The sequence below is a fragment of the Poecilia mexicana genome, unplaced genomic scaffold (genome assembly GCF_051168715.1).
Source record: "Poecilia mexicana isolate PSO_F unplaced genomic scaffold, ASM5116871v1 scaffold_4, whole genome shotgun sequence".
Taxonomy (NCBI): domain Eukaryota; kingdom Metazoa; phylum Chordata; class Actinopteri; order Cyprinodontiformes; family Poeciliidae; genus Poecilia; species Poecilia mexicana.
This window is the reverse complement of record NW_028263373.1, coordinates 20065976-20081822: the sequence shown is the minus strand read 5'-3', so window position 1 is coordinate 20081822 and position 15847 is coordinate 20065976. Positions and strand designations below refer to the sequence as shown.

General features: G+C 37.7%; 1 protein-coding gene across 1 annotated transcript in view; it reads left to right on the top strand.

Annotated features, from left to right (window-relative positions):
- Window positions 1–15847, top strand: part of nos1apa (nitric oxide synthase 1 (neuronal) adaptor protein a) — a 147608-nt gene that overhangs the window by 85066 nt on the left and 46695 nt on the right. The window contains exon 7 of the mRNA XM_088005063.1: window positions 3872–4044. Coding sequence (XP_087861189.1) covers window positions 3872–4044 — 173 coding nt within the window. The remainder of the gene's footprint in view (window positions 1–3871; window positions 4045–15847) is intronic.

Below are 15847 nucleotides of genomic sequence, written 5' to 3'. Positions count from 1 at the left end.
AAAAACGGATTGGATGCACTTATGTTGTAAAGTTGATGAGATGAGGATTGTGGATTTGTGCTGGAAAAGTAAACTGAATTTAGTTACTTAAATTATCATGACTAATTTTAGCACTTTGCTATTTGCTATTTGCTTAGAGGCAGGAACCAGTAACTCATCATTTTCCAATGTATTCTTCATCTCCACAGCTAAGCAGGTTTGCCATTCTGGGCTGCCTCTGGTGGTCATGTGACATATTTTTAAATCTTTGTTGCTGAAAAGAAGTTGTCTTTTGTTTGGCCAGATATGTCTCAGTGCTTTACTAGCTTCTTGATTTCTTCAGAACACCAACTCATTTGTTTGACTAATGATTATGTACCCCCATGTTGCTATCAGCCCAGAGAAAACAATATGCATTATAATCTGGATCCAAATGCTTTGATGCTGACATAGAAGTATCTAATCGCGACATGCAGAGGAGGGTAACACTGGGGTCAATGTTACAAATTATTTTACTGTACAATAATACTGATGGGCTGAGTTCTCCTTATCTGCTGCTGACTTCCTGGACATGACGGGCTTTCCCTGGAGCCCCGCGGCATGCGGCTCTGAATGAGTTCTGAGAGAACGGACATGGAGATTTAGCAGAAGAAAAAGTCCACAAACTCTTTAACCGCAGCCGTTCCAGTTATTATAGAGCAGAGTCCCAATGTGTTATCTTCAGAACCCCAAACCCGCCAGAGGGAAGCTCATATTTCACATGCTGATGAGCCCAGAGATCACCCACTGGTTTTGATTGTACATCCACACAGATGTAAGAGGACCCCACATGCATACAGAGAGAGTTCTTTTACATATGCTCTCTCTCACACTGGCGGACTGGTTGCGTGAAATAGCACAAGAGCCGTCGTGCACAGCCAATGAGCTTATCTGGAGAACTAATTATCTCAGCAATAAAAGGAGAGGGGATAGAAAAGTGGAAGATGGCGGATTAGAGAATTTTAAAAAAAGGGGAAGAGGAAGAAGAAATGCATTTTGCAAGGAACCGGGCCTGGGTAAAAAGAGAAGAAACGTAAAAGTTGATTAAAGAGAAGAGGGGATGGAAAACTGGGTTGAGCAGCAGGGAGCGGTGGAGAAAGTAGATTAAATTTCATTGTCAGAGGAAGCATTCGAGAACAATAGCACAGACAGAATCCCGGGTAACAATACAATCTTATTTAACTTTTCAAAGAAAAGAACACAAAATTGGAAATGCTAAACATTGCCATCAGTATTAATGAAAATTTATGTCCTATTTTTTATGATACTTGACATTGTAATTTTTGCTTTGAGAACAAGACATTTAATTAAAGTCTTAAAACTCAATTATGAGAATGAAGAAAGACAATATATTAGCTCTACGACAAGAATGTGATATTACACCCCACTTAAGTAGTTCTAAGCCAAAAGTCATTTTGTAGTGTTAACTTTTTTCTTTATTACTGTACACTCCATTCTTTTTTCTTTTCTTTTTTTCTTTTCACTAAGGCAGTCCCATTTCTTAACTTGTGCTGGAACTGGATTCAATTCTTAACTGGTTGTTTAAAAGAACAAGTTTGGTTTTCTCCAACTAGAGGGCCAGCTTACTGGCTTGTCCTTACAGCACTATAAATAATGTGAATGTGTGACTTCCCGTCTACTCCTAATTATTTAATCCTAAAATAAATTGTTCTTAAATCCTGTAGAGAATCAAGGTGTTTATACGCTTGTGCCATGTTAAAGTCCCAACTACGCTGTGGAAAGAGTACTACACTCCACTAGATACATATTTAAAAATATATTTGCATTTATGTAAATTACCTTTCCTTTTGCACATTACCATCTTCAGCTTTCAATTGAATTGGGATAGAAAAGGTCGCAGGACAATGTGGGGCAGTTGTGGGGAAAGTGCACAAAATTGCCTACATTATTGTTCAATTCCATGCAATTCATTCACAGATAACAAATGTTGCTTCTAACAACTGTAAAAGACAAACAAATCCAATTCATATATTGTCAGTTCAATACAGTAATATGGACAGATTCTAAGTCAAATACATATATTCCGATTTGGTCATAGTTATTAGACAAAGGAGTCAAATTCAGTTCATTGGTTGAAGTTTTGACTTTGCAGCAATTCCTCCTCCTGAGCATTTATGCAGGGCCAGTGGAGAGTGGAGAGTCAAATAACAATTCTGTATTACTTTATAAAGTATCAACACTCATATTTGTATTAACTTTTCATCAGCGAGCTTTGAATAAATAACTATTTCTCCAAATAACACCTAAAATAAGCTCTTCTGTCAATGTAATGAATGTGTTGGTGGACTAGAGGCAAAATTGAGCCGGAAAATTCAGACAACAGCAGGCAATCATGTCAGCAACAGATAGCACAGAGACAGGCAGCAGAGCGCAACACTGATAGCAGGGTTGATGAAAAAAGAGTGGGGGTCGGGGTGGGATAATGGAGAAAGAGAAGAGCGTAGCTGGGAGCAGGTTATCAAGAATGAAATGATTTTGAGGGAAGTCTGTAGCTGCTTGTCAAATTGTTGGAAATTAGGTTTAAGTAGAGGGGGAGGACTGAAGTGGTCATTTTAAAAAGGAAGTAGAGGATCAGTGGGAAAGAAGGAGGGTGAAAATAGTGGATGGTTGTTGTAGCTGGAGGCAAAGACATAAATGTGGATCGGAGAGCTAAACACAAACTCCACTACATGATCAGGTTTAAGCTATTTAAAAAATAACTTACACTGTATTTGCCTGGATTATTGAAAAGAAGGAAACTAAACGAATCAGACATTTTCTGAAAACAGTGTTGCTGCTGATAAAGCTGCTTCTCACTCCAAATCACCCTCTTTTTTTTACTTTGATGAAACTATGTGAGAGTTTAAAAAAATAAAAAAAAAAATAAAAAAATGTCAGTGTGCCATGACAGACCCACCTAGAAAGGTGTTTGCTGAAGTTAGGATCAGGAACATCAAGCTGGGTTGACATCTATGCTCTTGGGATGATCTCCATTATTGAAATTAAAATATATATTTTTTTAGAAATCATTTATTTCAGTACATTTTGATATTTTATTTGTTACTAGAGTTAAATCATTAGTTTTCACACTACAACATTAGTGTCATGTTCATTGAGGTTGTTTGTGGTTTATTGACTCATGCACAATATTTCCTCTTCAACCATTGATTGTTAGTGTTGCTTTTATTTTGGGAGTCAGAAGCATGCATGTTTTGAAGTAATGGACCTAAAGCTCAGTTTGAGAGACAACTGCAAATCAAACAGCAAATAGACTAACAAATACATCATAGGTTTAAGAAATTATTGTTTTTTTTATGGTTTTGTAAGATGGAACTTTGAAAGCACAAGGTGCTAATTTTGCTAATTTTAATTTTGGGGACGTCTCACTGAACTTAACAAATTCTCCAATGTATTGTTTGAAAGAGGACTATTGTATCATCGTGGTAAAGCTGCCTAAAACAGAAGAACTTTTACAGTACAAAGTACAATCCAGCTTCAGTCTTTGCAACCAGTCAAGGATCAAAAAATCTGAGTAGTATTCTCAGTTGTGGAAACAAATGAAAGGAGACATAAAGAATCTGGATTGTTGTCACTTAAAACATTGCTTATGGAGATTTACATTGATGTGGTGGGATGAGTGTACGCAGCAGTTTCTAAGATACTCCAATTCTGGAAAACTTTTGTTAGACTCTTCACTTTCAGTATGTGTTTGTTCCGGTATCAATGATGTTTCTTACTAGCATTTATGTGTGTGTACCCATGTGTGCGTGTGTTTACATGCTCATGCCTCCATGCGTGTGTGTAGGCGTGCGTGCTTATCCACCTGTATGTGTGTGTACTTTCCTCGGCCCAGCTCGCGAGCTAACAGGTGCAGAGAAGGCTCCAGCGAGCGTCGCGGAGGAAACGGACATTGATGCCGAAGACGTGGTCCAGGTGCCGACGGCCGAGGACCTGAACCTCAACAGAGGAGTGACAGATCTCGATGCCACTGCCAAGACACCTGACTTAACCCAGTCAGAAAATAAGGTAAATCACACCTGCAGATGTTCAATTGGGGATAATGTGCCTCAGGGCAGACGCAATTGCCACAAAATCACACAGTGTGTTTATATAGGGAGTCAGTTTTTTGATAAAAGGAATCTTAAAGTTGTAAAAGTTGTTTAAAAAAAAAGAGATAATTTTCTATAATTTTATTATACAGATATTTTATGCATGTCCAGATTACAAGTAGATGTTGTTAAAGTTTTTTCAAATGCCACACATGATACTGAAAATGGCATAGTTTCAGAAGTTGAAACCTTGACAAAAAACAGTATTTTTTGCCAAGGTTTCACCCTTTTATCTGCTGTTATGATATAAAGTTGAGGAAATTGAAAGAAGACTTATTCTTGTGGGCAAAAAGCTCAAGCTCTGCCTCCTCTGGCCATGAAGGTCTGGATTTTTGGCAGATGGACTCTGGCACATTTTCTAAGGGGACAACTGAACTCTGTTCCTTAAACTAACAAATTAATTTTCCTTCAATTGTGTCACAATCTAAACAGAAATAAACACGCTTTTCAAAAGCATACGGCTTTTTGCAAGGAAATGGTGTTACCAAAAACATGCAAAATTATTTACTGAATGCTAAGTTATTTGCTTATCATACTAGGATCTAAGGAGAACTGGTTTTACAATTGATATATCAGATTAGATACATTTTACAATAGCCCTAAGCACAACCATATTTTTAGGCAATGCCTGAAAGCCAAGAAAATATCCACCACAAATAAACTCAGCAAGTTCTGCAATAAAAACAGTTTAAAAAGTCCAGCCAGAAACCTGTTAATGTCTACACAAAGTATTGGCTTGAGAGACAACATGCTATGAGATGTTTAACCAAATATTAATGCGGGTGTATGTCACAGCTGCAGGCATCCGTTTTAATGAGGCTTTCCAGCCTTGCATCACCAAATGCAATGCAAAGCTTAGGATGCAGTGGCGCAAAGCATCACTGCACTTGAGGGCATTGAAGGCATGTTTTCTAGAGTGATGAATCATGTCTCACTGCCTGACAATTCTTGATTTAGCTGTTGGCAGGATAACAGGATTTCATGACAGCATTTTGTCAAGTTAAAAGTTTGGTGCAGAGGGGATGCAGCTCAGGAATCTGGCTAAGTCCTGCAATTGCAGAAAGAGCAAACTTGTAAATGTGCTGTTCTTAACTCCATGGAAACAATCAGGGGATGGACACTCCTTGTTACATTATGAACGCACATGAGAGCAAGGTCCATAAAGATACAAATGACTGATTTTTGGTGTAGAAAAACCTGACTTACCTGGACAGAGTACTGAATTCAGCTTGATAGAACATGTTTGGAATAAATTAGAATGGAAAATGTGAGCCAAGCTGTTTCGTCCATTCTTGCAAATCCACTTTTAGAAGAAATAATCAACATTGGGAGATGCCTTCCCAGAAGAACTGAAGCATTAACATTTGGATATAACCCGAGCTCATACGTTAACAAAAATGAAAGAATGCTTATGACAATATTGCACATTTCTGAAAACCCAGGAGAAAACAACATTTACTCCAACAGGAGAAACCCATAAGTGAATTTCAAAGAAGACACAGCCCATTACTTCTCAGCAGCACAGCAACCCACTTTAAGTAGTTTGGATGAGCAGTTTTTATGAAATAGGAAAGGAACTTAATCTGCAGATTCCTACGCTGATTGGTGATAAGACGATACATGCCTGTAATAAACCACAGTTTAATCCAGTTAAAGCCATTTCTGTGTATGCGTGTGGCACGTCTGCAGAAATAGCTCTCGCTTTTCAGCGGCTATCTGCAGCGTGTTGGCATCTAAGCCAAGAAAAGTAATCCAGTGTGTGTGTTTGTATTTGTGTGGCCGCGTGGTGTAAGAGATTTGATACAGCTCCGTCAGACTGTCTGCTCTCAGACCTTTGGGAGCTCTTCACAGGCTTCTATTTAAAACTAGGAAAATGTGTTGTGCACTGTCAGGTGGTTTATAAACACAACTGTGTGGTTTCAGTTGGCAAAGCAGCATAGTAACTTTTGTTTACTTGGTTTGTTTACTACTGTAGTTCAGCAGTAGGGATTTGTGTTTTTGATCAAGGTGGGAGTGGGAGGACAGCAATGTGTGATGAATATATTATGCTACTCTATGCCTTGAGAATTTTGCACCAGTTCACTATAAGAGGACTGTCTGTGCTTCATTTGTTTTCCTGACTTTAGCTGGAAAAAAATACATTTGGGAAATTGGTGTTTGTGTCATTGCAGGTTTTTTTTTAAATCCTAAAATATTTATTTTAAATATAAATCATCAAAATATATTGACAAAAATACAAATATGCAAATAAGAAAAGTGATTTTGCAGGCTGAGCATGTTAATTTCATGATCTAATTGATCTGTGTGCAGATGATCACCTTTCAGCTATACAAGATAGCCAGAGCTAAAATGAAATAGTTTAAATGAAAGCCAAACCTCATACCTAAGCCCAGTTGAGAATCACTGTGACTGAGTTTAAGGTCATTTGCAAAGAAGTGGCAAAACTGTCAGCCTCCAGATGTGCTGAGCTGGTTGGACTTTCCCCATATTTGCTGCTGTAATTGCAGTGAAAGCTTTTTCTACAAAGTATTGACAGATATCGGTAACTGACTTTGTGATATTTATTGTTCTCCTTGTGTTTTTATGTTTCTGCTGTACAGTACTTTGGCTGGCCATGTCTTGTTCTTAAAGGGCTATGTAAATACAGTATGGTAATGTATTGATTCAGGGGAGCTGTTAAGTTTTAAGTCGGGTTATTTTTATTCCACTTCATGCTATGTACTAGGTATGGCAAGTAGTACATTAATATTCTCTGTGGAATATTAATGAATAACAGAAGAAAATGTAAATAAAAGTTTCAGGCGATATGAATACTTTTATGTACTACTGTACATGTTTTTTTTCTAAATGGAAGGGTTTCGGAAGAAAAAATCAGAACCTAATTTGAATCCCAACTCACTCTCAACACGAATCTCTTCAGCTGTTTATCAACCTCTGATAATAACTCTACTGTAATGAGACTTTTTTCCTTATAGCTCTTGATTAAAAGCAACATACTGTGAAAATGAGCCCTCTGCACTGACCTGCACTCTCAGGTCACCACTGGAGTCATGTGTCTGTATGTGATGCTTTGTCTTGCGCCTGTACATGCACCATATGTAGGGTTTCAGATTTATTTTCTTTAATACATTGTCACCTTGACCGATTAAATAGAAATAAGCCAGGGCAAGTGGAGAAATGTATTTGTGAATAAGACGTGGGTGCTTGCACGTATGCTGTGCCTTTGCATTAGCAGCCATTTGTATGCGTTTTCAGCTGTGAGGAGAGGGATTCGATTCACTGCAGGGGCTCTGTGGAAGCTCATGAAAGGGAAAGCAGCCTGCGAGTGTTAAAGTTCATTCTCTTCCTGTCAGCTCCCATTAGACTGACAAATCCCTCAGCGGCCCACGTTCAAACAGTCCCAGGGGACTTGGAGAGCGCACATCAATCCTACCTTTCACGTCCTGTCCATAGATTGAGTCAAGGTGTTTTTTTATTTTTTCCCGATGTGATCACCTTTGGGATCAGGAACAGTATGACTTCAAGACAAATTGGAAAGCCAAAAGTCAAAGATTAGAGATAGTTTACACATTACACCTTTTTATTCTGGCAAGAGACACATGCTTATTGATTACTTTAATAAGTGAGCACTGTGCAGACACAAAAAAACACCACATTACACAAAATGTTAACCTAATTTTGAAGCAGAAACAATTTTGTAATCCCTGACATGTTACCAACAAAATAAAACAACATAATCGTTTCTGGTCAAATCCCACATTGCCACTAGTCTCTATAACTGTGCCCTATCTCTCCACCTTACAATTTAAATGACTGTCCACATTTTGGGGGGATTAAGGTAAGGGTCAAGTAGGTCAAATACCTGCGACCCCCACCTTTAACTCCTTCAGAGTAGCTGGGAGCAATTAGCATACACCTGGTGGAGCTGTGCATCTGTTGAGCTCATTATACGAGCTACTTCTCAGTGCAACACTGGTAAAAACATTGTTAAAGGGTTAATAGATGAGCAATGATTTTATGAAGGCCTACTGTTGGGAAGAGCAGGACTTTTTGACAGAGGCCCAATTTCAAGGCATTAGATTGGGAAGTCAAATTTCTTGTAAGTCACATTTGACATAACTGAAGGTAACATTGTTGTTTGTACTATACAATGATTTTACGGGGCTGGAAAACACATAAAACTGCCCCTTTAAATTGAAAATCACTCACAATTGATACACATTTGGTTTATCAAGAGAGTGTCCTGCTTTTAAGGTGAATACTGTTACTTCTGCCATGATGTCTCACAAATAAGGACCAAGTGGTCACTCAGGATCTTGGGATACCTTTAGGGAATAGCAATGTACCTTGAATGAAAGTGGCTGTTTGCCTTCAGTGTGACTGAGAAAACAGAAGGCAAGTGTTCTTGCATTTAAAGTGAGACTGTACAACAAAAGCCTTTGCAAGGTTTTGCCTCTGGCCCATTTTAAGCTTCTGTCAGGCAGGTGTAAGCTCTCTGATCTACGAGTGTAGTGCTACAGGCTGGCAGCCCCCGACTCACAGCACCCTTTCCTCGTCTTTTCCTCCCATCCCATCATTAGTGTGCCTTGATGGATTTAGACCTACCATCAGCAAGATTAATGAACAAGCATTCCCCTGCAAAAGCTCGTAAACCTCCGTCAGCGTTTGATTTGACCGGTTTTAATACTTGTTGGAAAGTCAGAGGTTTTAGGTGATAGTACAGATTAATATAACCACTTTAAATTAATGCAGTCATCTTGGTGCTGTGGTGAACATTGCTGAAAAATGCAACTTTGCTTTGGCTTTGGCATCTTTTTAAATACACAGAGGCCAGGTACTACGGCCTGGGGGCACACCCAGGTTACGCTGTAAAGATCGTGCTTCAGGGCAGGTTTGGAAACGTATCAAAGTCCCTGTAAATGGCTGGAGGAGTTGACTGAGGAGATAGAGATGTGAAATTCTCAGGTTGCATGGATTGAAGAAGCACTTGAGATATGAGTTTTAAAAAAAAAGCATTTCCCTTGTTTATTTACAAATATACAAATATAAAATCTCAATCCCAGACATCCATCATTTTAACAGTGGTGTGCAAGCCATTGTTTGCATTTCCGTTTGACGGACAGAAGTCTTTACTGGTAAAGTCTCCCTCAGATGCTCTGCCCTTTTATTTCGGAGCAAAAGCTGCATTTACTCCTCATTCCTAAACTCAGAAAGATGTGTGTCCTCCCCACCCCCTTCAGTCTTGTCAGACAAAGACTTATCTTTTCAATACTCAAGCAGCTAATAAAAAAAGCAGCCCCTCAGCTCCTAAGACTACAAACTCAGTGGGGTTTTATGAAACTGTCTTTTGAGCCTTTTTTATTGCTGGCACCAGCACCTTAGGAAGTTTGTTCTGATACCCTTTTAATTTGTAGACTTTATTTCTAGGTGTGTGTATGTGGATGCATGTGCATGTTTGTGTTTGCAGACTTGTAACGGTGTTATAAAACCAAAGCCTGCCCACTCCCAAGGACTCACAAGGTCAGGTGACAAATACTCATCTGTTGTACAAAGTTCTGCATTCCTCATCCTTGAAGGGTTTGTAGTCCATGAACACTTTATACAGTACCTAGAAATTTGCTCATATGCCTGTTTCATTTCATCCCAGTAAGGCTGACCTGTCTTAGCCTTTCCCTTTGTGGATGTTCTTATGTTAACACTTAACAAAAGTGAAAGAATGTTATCTTGTGAATTTTGATACATGAAGAGTTTTTTTTTTCTCCTTAACACTTTTTACTTCTGATTTGTAGCCAAAAGAGCAAACCGTCAGTGTGTATTGGTTATCATTCAAGTATAGAGACACTTCTGTTTATCACAAACACTAATATGCTCACTGAGATTTTAAATTTCATCCAGCCTGATCTGAATTGTTATTAAGGCCATATTTTCTTTATAATTGGCCTTTTTTGTGCCATAGATTTTAGAACAATATTTTTATTCAAATGTACTAAATTGCATCCTTGCTGTTTTTTCACTATTTTTTAGACAGCTTAAATTTACCCAGTATTCCTCACAGCACCTTATGCAAATTATAATTCAAATGTAAGTGCCATTTAAATACTAGTGAGGTGTCTATTAGGCAGAAAGATGTTTCCTGTGCAGCTTCAACGTTTGAGACTCTGCATTTTCAGAAAATGACCACCTGATGCTGGTCTCTTCAGATTGAAAATGGAAATGAAATGAAAAACCCTTTTCTGAAAAGTACCACTGCCCTCTGAGCTGCTTTTTTTTTCATCAGCAGGAGATCATTCATGGCGGTCACCTGGAGAGAGGAAAATTAGGCTTTGACAAACCAGCAAACCTAAAAGGAGAATTGAAATATTTGTATTTAGATTCAGCTGTAAAGCCTCTCTGAAATCCTATTCTGACTATATGTAAAATGAACTGAAGCCTGTGCTTTCTGATGGACCACTCCCTAAAGTTGTCTTTGATAGTTCTAGTCAAATACAATTTACAAATCACTGTCAAGTCACTAAAATGAGTGTCTGCAAACATTAGACATGCTTCTCCAAACACATTCAGTTTTAGATGTTGCCATATGTGGAATTTATTGAATGTGGTGTTGTTGGGATCAAGAGCCAGCGTAAATTTCTGAACAGAGATTATGGCGCCATCACATACCGCAGTGGTAGAAAGAACCCTGACAATGTTATTTGAACTTGAGGCACAACTTAAAGACACAACAAAACATATTTAAAATTCAAATTTGTGGTGAATTGTAAGTAAAGAGAAGGAAAGCAAGCAACTCCATGCATTTCACAATATCAGCTGGAATGTTGAACCTAAACTCCAAATTTGATTGAACAATTTATCTATTTAGGTTCTGAGGTAAGACACAATTTTTCTTTCAGATATTTTAGTTTTTCAGGTGTTCATATTATAATGCACGTTAACAATGATTTAAAGGACAGAATCTCACATCCTTCACCACAGCTAACACCTGCATTATTGGTCTGACTCCAGATTTGGGAAAAATGTGATATTTTCCGGTAACTATTTACTGACTTATGAAAACCAACATACATCTACCTTTATTAGACTTATTGGCTTGACTTTAATAAAGTATGGTATTTAACATCACAGATGTAATATGACTCTTTAATACACTAAAAAACAGTATGCAGTACTTTAAATACAGAACTACATATACAAACAAAGAAGAAAAAAGTTGAAGTGGAAACACAATTAAATCAACCCTCAATAGGGAACATTTTTAATGTTTTATTTGTATTTCTATTCTATGTTTTATTTTATTATTTAGCTGCATCAAAAAATAGTGGCTCTGAATTTTAATGTAGTCTTAAACCCACAAGAAATCTAGTTTACAATGTTTGCTTGTCTTGCTGTTTTTGGAAAAAAACAAAAAAAAACAGAAATCTGGAACACTTATTTATTCTTGGAAACAAGAAATCTTAGAAAAGGTGTTAAATACATGTTTTAACTCAAGAACGATCTTCGGTTTTGTGTTCCAATTCATTAACTTCAATGTTTAATGGTTTGTTATAAAGTTACTGAAGGCAATATAGAATGAAACGGCATGCTGTTTCTTAAGAGCCCTTGATAAAGTTGTAAATCTCTACCCAAGGCTGTCGTCAGTGAGAAAACCCAGAACTTGACAAGTTTCTCTTCTAGCCTGTGTGTTTGTGAGTGTGCGTGGGAAGAAGCAGGCTGTTTGACAGTCAGGGAGCAGCTAGTGTAATCGCGGCTGTGGGAGGAGGAATAACGACTTCCTTTAGGCCTCCTCATCATCTATCTTTATTTACCTTTCCTTCTCACCCCTTTCTTACATAAACAATCTAATAAAATGAATAAAGATTCCTGTGACCTGGAAATAGTGAGTCTCGGTATATGTACTGCATTTCTGGGAATTGTATGCTAATAGCAGAATGGGAGACGTATTATGAGGAATGTTGGTGGTGTTCAGACTTTATTTAAATTCAATTCTCAGTTTGAAATTTGACTTGCATCTCTTCCCTGATTAGCTTTTACCTGGTAAACAACATTAGGAAATGCTCCAGAGGAGTTTCATCGTTGGTTCTCATTTCAAACAGCAAATATAAAACACAGAGGGAGAAGCTGTTCTGTATGCACAACTTCTCACTTCCTGCTTTTGGGTGTGCATCACTGCTTGTCTTCAGTTTTTTTCCTTGTTAAGTATTTATTTTTTTCCTCCCATGATCAAAGGAAATGTCTAAATCATTGCTTCTAATAAACATTTTTTTTATGCACCACAAGCTTGATGCAGTTTCTGGAATAATTGGTACTTTAGGAGTTATGGCAGTTGGCTCAAGAAAGTTTGATAATTACATGTAAGCCAACATATTTCAACTAGGGTTAATCGGTTTGGGGAAAAAATGCTACTATGTTGGATATTTTCTTTATTATATTAGAATCCAGATTCACAATGATTGGTATAAAATAACTTAGTAGTTTGTTCGGAGAAGAAGACAATTTGACTGGTTAAATGTAGTAGACATCTGAATTGTGAATGAAACCAGAAGTGTATTGTTACACTTGGAGTTCCCCGTTCATTTACTATTGTTTACATTGTGATTGTTTGCTAACAAGAATGGAAACAACTGGAATCCAATTTAATTTCCTCTAAGTCCATACCAGTTCTGTTTGATTTGGAACAACTTTTTGAGAGATTAATGCTGCACTGTTTTTTTTATTGTTTTCTTTTTCACTTAAATATTGTTTGAACAACATAAAAACATAGTAATGCTAAATGTTAGAAATCTTTTCAGGGGGACCCCAAACCACTTTACACTGCATTCAGCCAATTACTCATTCGCGCACACATTTACATACTGAATACTAAAGGTAAATATATGTGGAGTAAAAATAAGTTGTTAGTGGGATTATGATAGTTTGCTTTATTAAAATTTTTTGCAGCCTTTACTGCATTGTAAAAATTGGACCTGGGATTGTTTTGTCTGAGTTTCCCAAGACCTCAGATGATCCATTGTGTTAAGTCCAAGTTTGAACTTTCTCCTCTGGCCTGGATGATGAATTTTGGCTTTAGTAATTGCATCTCTTTCATAAAGCATATGGAAACAGTTGTCAAACTGGCTTGCTCTTTTACAGGTAGATGGCTACATTTCTAGTTCATTTTGTTGCTTCTATAAAACCAACAGAATGTTCTGATGTTGCCTTTATAGAAGCATAGTAAAGTGGAGGAGTGTGAAGGTGTTTATTTTCCATCTGTTTTGTATCATCCTGTACTACTTTCACTGACACTGCGTTTATGTCTGTGTTTATTCCTCTTACTACTTAAAATGGCATTTGTTTCTGTGCCCATAACGCTTAAAAGTCAAACATGTCATAACTTAGTTCTGTTATTGAGTGCTGACTCATGTGACTCACATTTCCACTTACTAAATCTTAGTTTATCTTATACCACTGTCAACTTCGACATCACAGCTGTAATCCTGTTTAACATCCTTTATTTCACACTCAAGATGTGGCTCAGGAATCTCATGGTAACTCAGAGGAAAGAAAAAGGGTTTTAAAGACTTAATTTAACACAAACGTTTTATTTGATCCAAGGACAGATCTATAGCCGTCATTCGCACATACACACTGATCTGTAAGAATATTTAAATCTCTGACAGGGGATTTTGACAACATAATCCAGCTACACTGCTGCGTTCTTTTGGGGAAACCTCAAGATCTGATGTAATGAATCAGTTCACAAGAACTCAATTGAAAGAGATTTGCAAAGACTTAGAAGAAACTTTTTTTAAGTTTTAAAAGTCAAATGAAAAAAACAAATCTAATTATTATAACTACTTGTATGGAAAAAGGTGATTGCCGTTAACTACGGTGTTTCGCCCATCCAGCTCCTATGTAATGAAATGATTTTATCGGTCTAGTGCAAACCTGTCCAGCCTGGTTATTTGAGAATGTTTTGCTAGATTGGCCATTCTAGCTTTGCTCTACAGATGCATACAAAAGGATCCCACTGAGCAGCCGCAACAAACAAATCAATGCGTACCGTGCCACCCCCAGGCACTTTACACATAGGTCAGAAATGATATGGACCTCACTCAGCAGTGGAATGAGAGTTTCAGCTTGGAAGGGCTCTGCTCAACTGCAAACAGCACGCAGGCTCGGCTGTGTTAGTTTCTGCAAGACTTGGAGGAGTAGAAAAGTTTTTAGGCTACATTGTTACAAGCAATTTGACCTTAAAATTTTCAATACATGATTTTTAAGAGTGGTACTCATAACAAAATAACTTCAGGCTTTAGAGCCTCGGTTTGATTGGCTCACAAATATAAATAAAAACTACTGGAATGATCTGATTTCACCTGCTAAAGTTACAGTTATCATGGGGTTGATGGTATGCAGCTCTTATAGCAGAGGTGCAGAAACTTCACACACATAAGGGGAAATTCTGAGTAGCTTAAAGAAACATCTTTGTGCAAACATGATTCCCGTAAGAGTGGCTTTGTGGAAATATGATTTGGATTGCAAACAGTGAAAAACCTAGTTGGTTGGGACTATAACATTATAGTAGCCTCACAATTTTCATTCAAGCTATTTCTGAATGGTCTCAGGACTGTCTAAATCTGGTGTGAAGAGTTTGAACTAAAAGGATATCCAGCCAATCAGGATCCACCCTTGAGTTCTATACCTGTATTGGTAGCAGTCACAGGAAGCTATGTGGTACTCAACTTGTAGTTTTATTGTTATAATGGATTGGTGTCCACTCGCAGAACAAAGACTTTATCCTGTTGTGCTGTTCCCTTCATCATGTCTCCAAGCAGTCTGTCAGGACGGATAATTAGCCTCTACTAACCTGAAAGAGCCATCTCTGACAGGCCATCAGTCATTTACCCATCTCCTGCAGAGTCTGTCTGGCTCCTTGTGTGCAAGTGTGTGTTTTATGTGTGTGCGCAGATGACTGACGCCGTGTTGCCAGAAGGTGCTTAAGGAGCGACAGATGCTAATGTGGCTTCTCGCAGGTTCCTTAAGGCAGACCAAGGTTTAATATAATCAGGTGTCGAGTTGTTATGCTGACTCTAGCCAGAGTCACAGTTCCAGTCACTTTGACGCACCTGTTCTTTCCTTATTAGGGATTGGGACTTTGAGGTTCATTCAGCAACGTGCAATAAAGTCTGCAGAATTGACTGCTTATGAAAAGAAAAAAAAACACAAGTAAAAGCATAACCAACATTCTGCAATGACCAGACATTGAATGAAATGTGGTCTAATGGAGTCTTAGTGCAAGAGTGTGCACATCAATACTTTCAATTGTTTTTCAACTGAATTGTACAAAATACATGACATTAAATATGGAAGAATTAATTAAATGGCTTAATGCCATTCTATGCTTGAAATCCCTTGAATTTTATTTTGGTTGTGTAAAATTTTAAAACTAATTGTGTCCATAGGAAGATAAAGCGCCTGTCCTTATTTGGTAGGCAATTAAAGCACCAGTGATTTAAATTGTATTTATTTAGTAATATTCCCTGTTCTGAGGCTTGTATTCTGTAGATACCCTCTAGGATAACAATTTGCTCTTGCTATGGTGTGATTAAAGCAAAAGATTTGTGAAACTAAAAATGATTTTTGACAGGTTGAGTGATGGAAAAAGCACAATGTTGGACTTTTAATGAAATATTTACGACAGTTAGGAAAACACCTTTCAGTGGATGAGAACTGAGTCCCACTGCTCA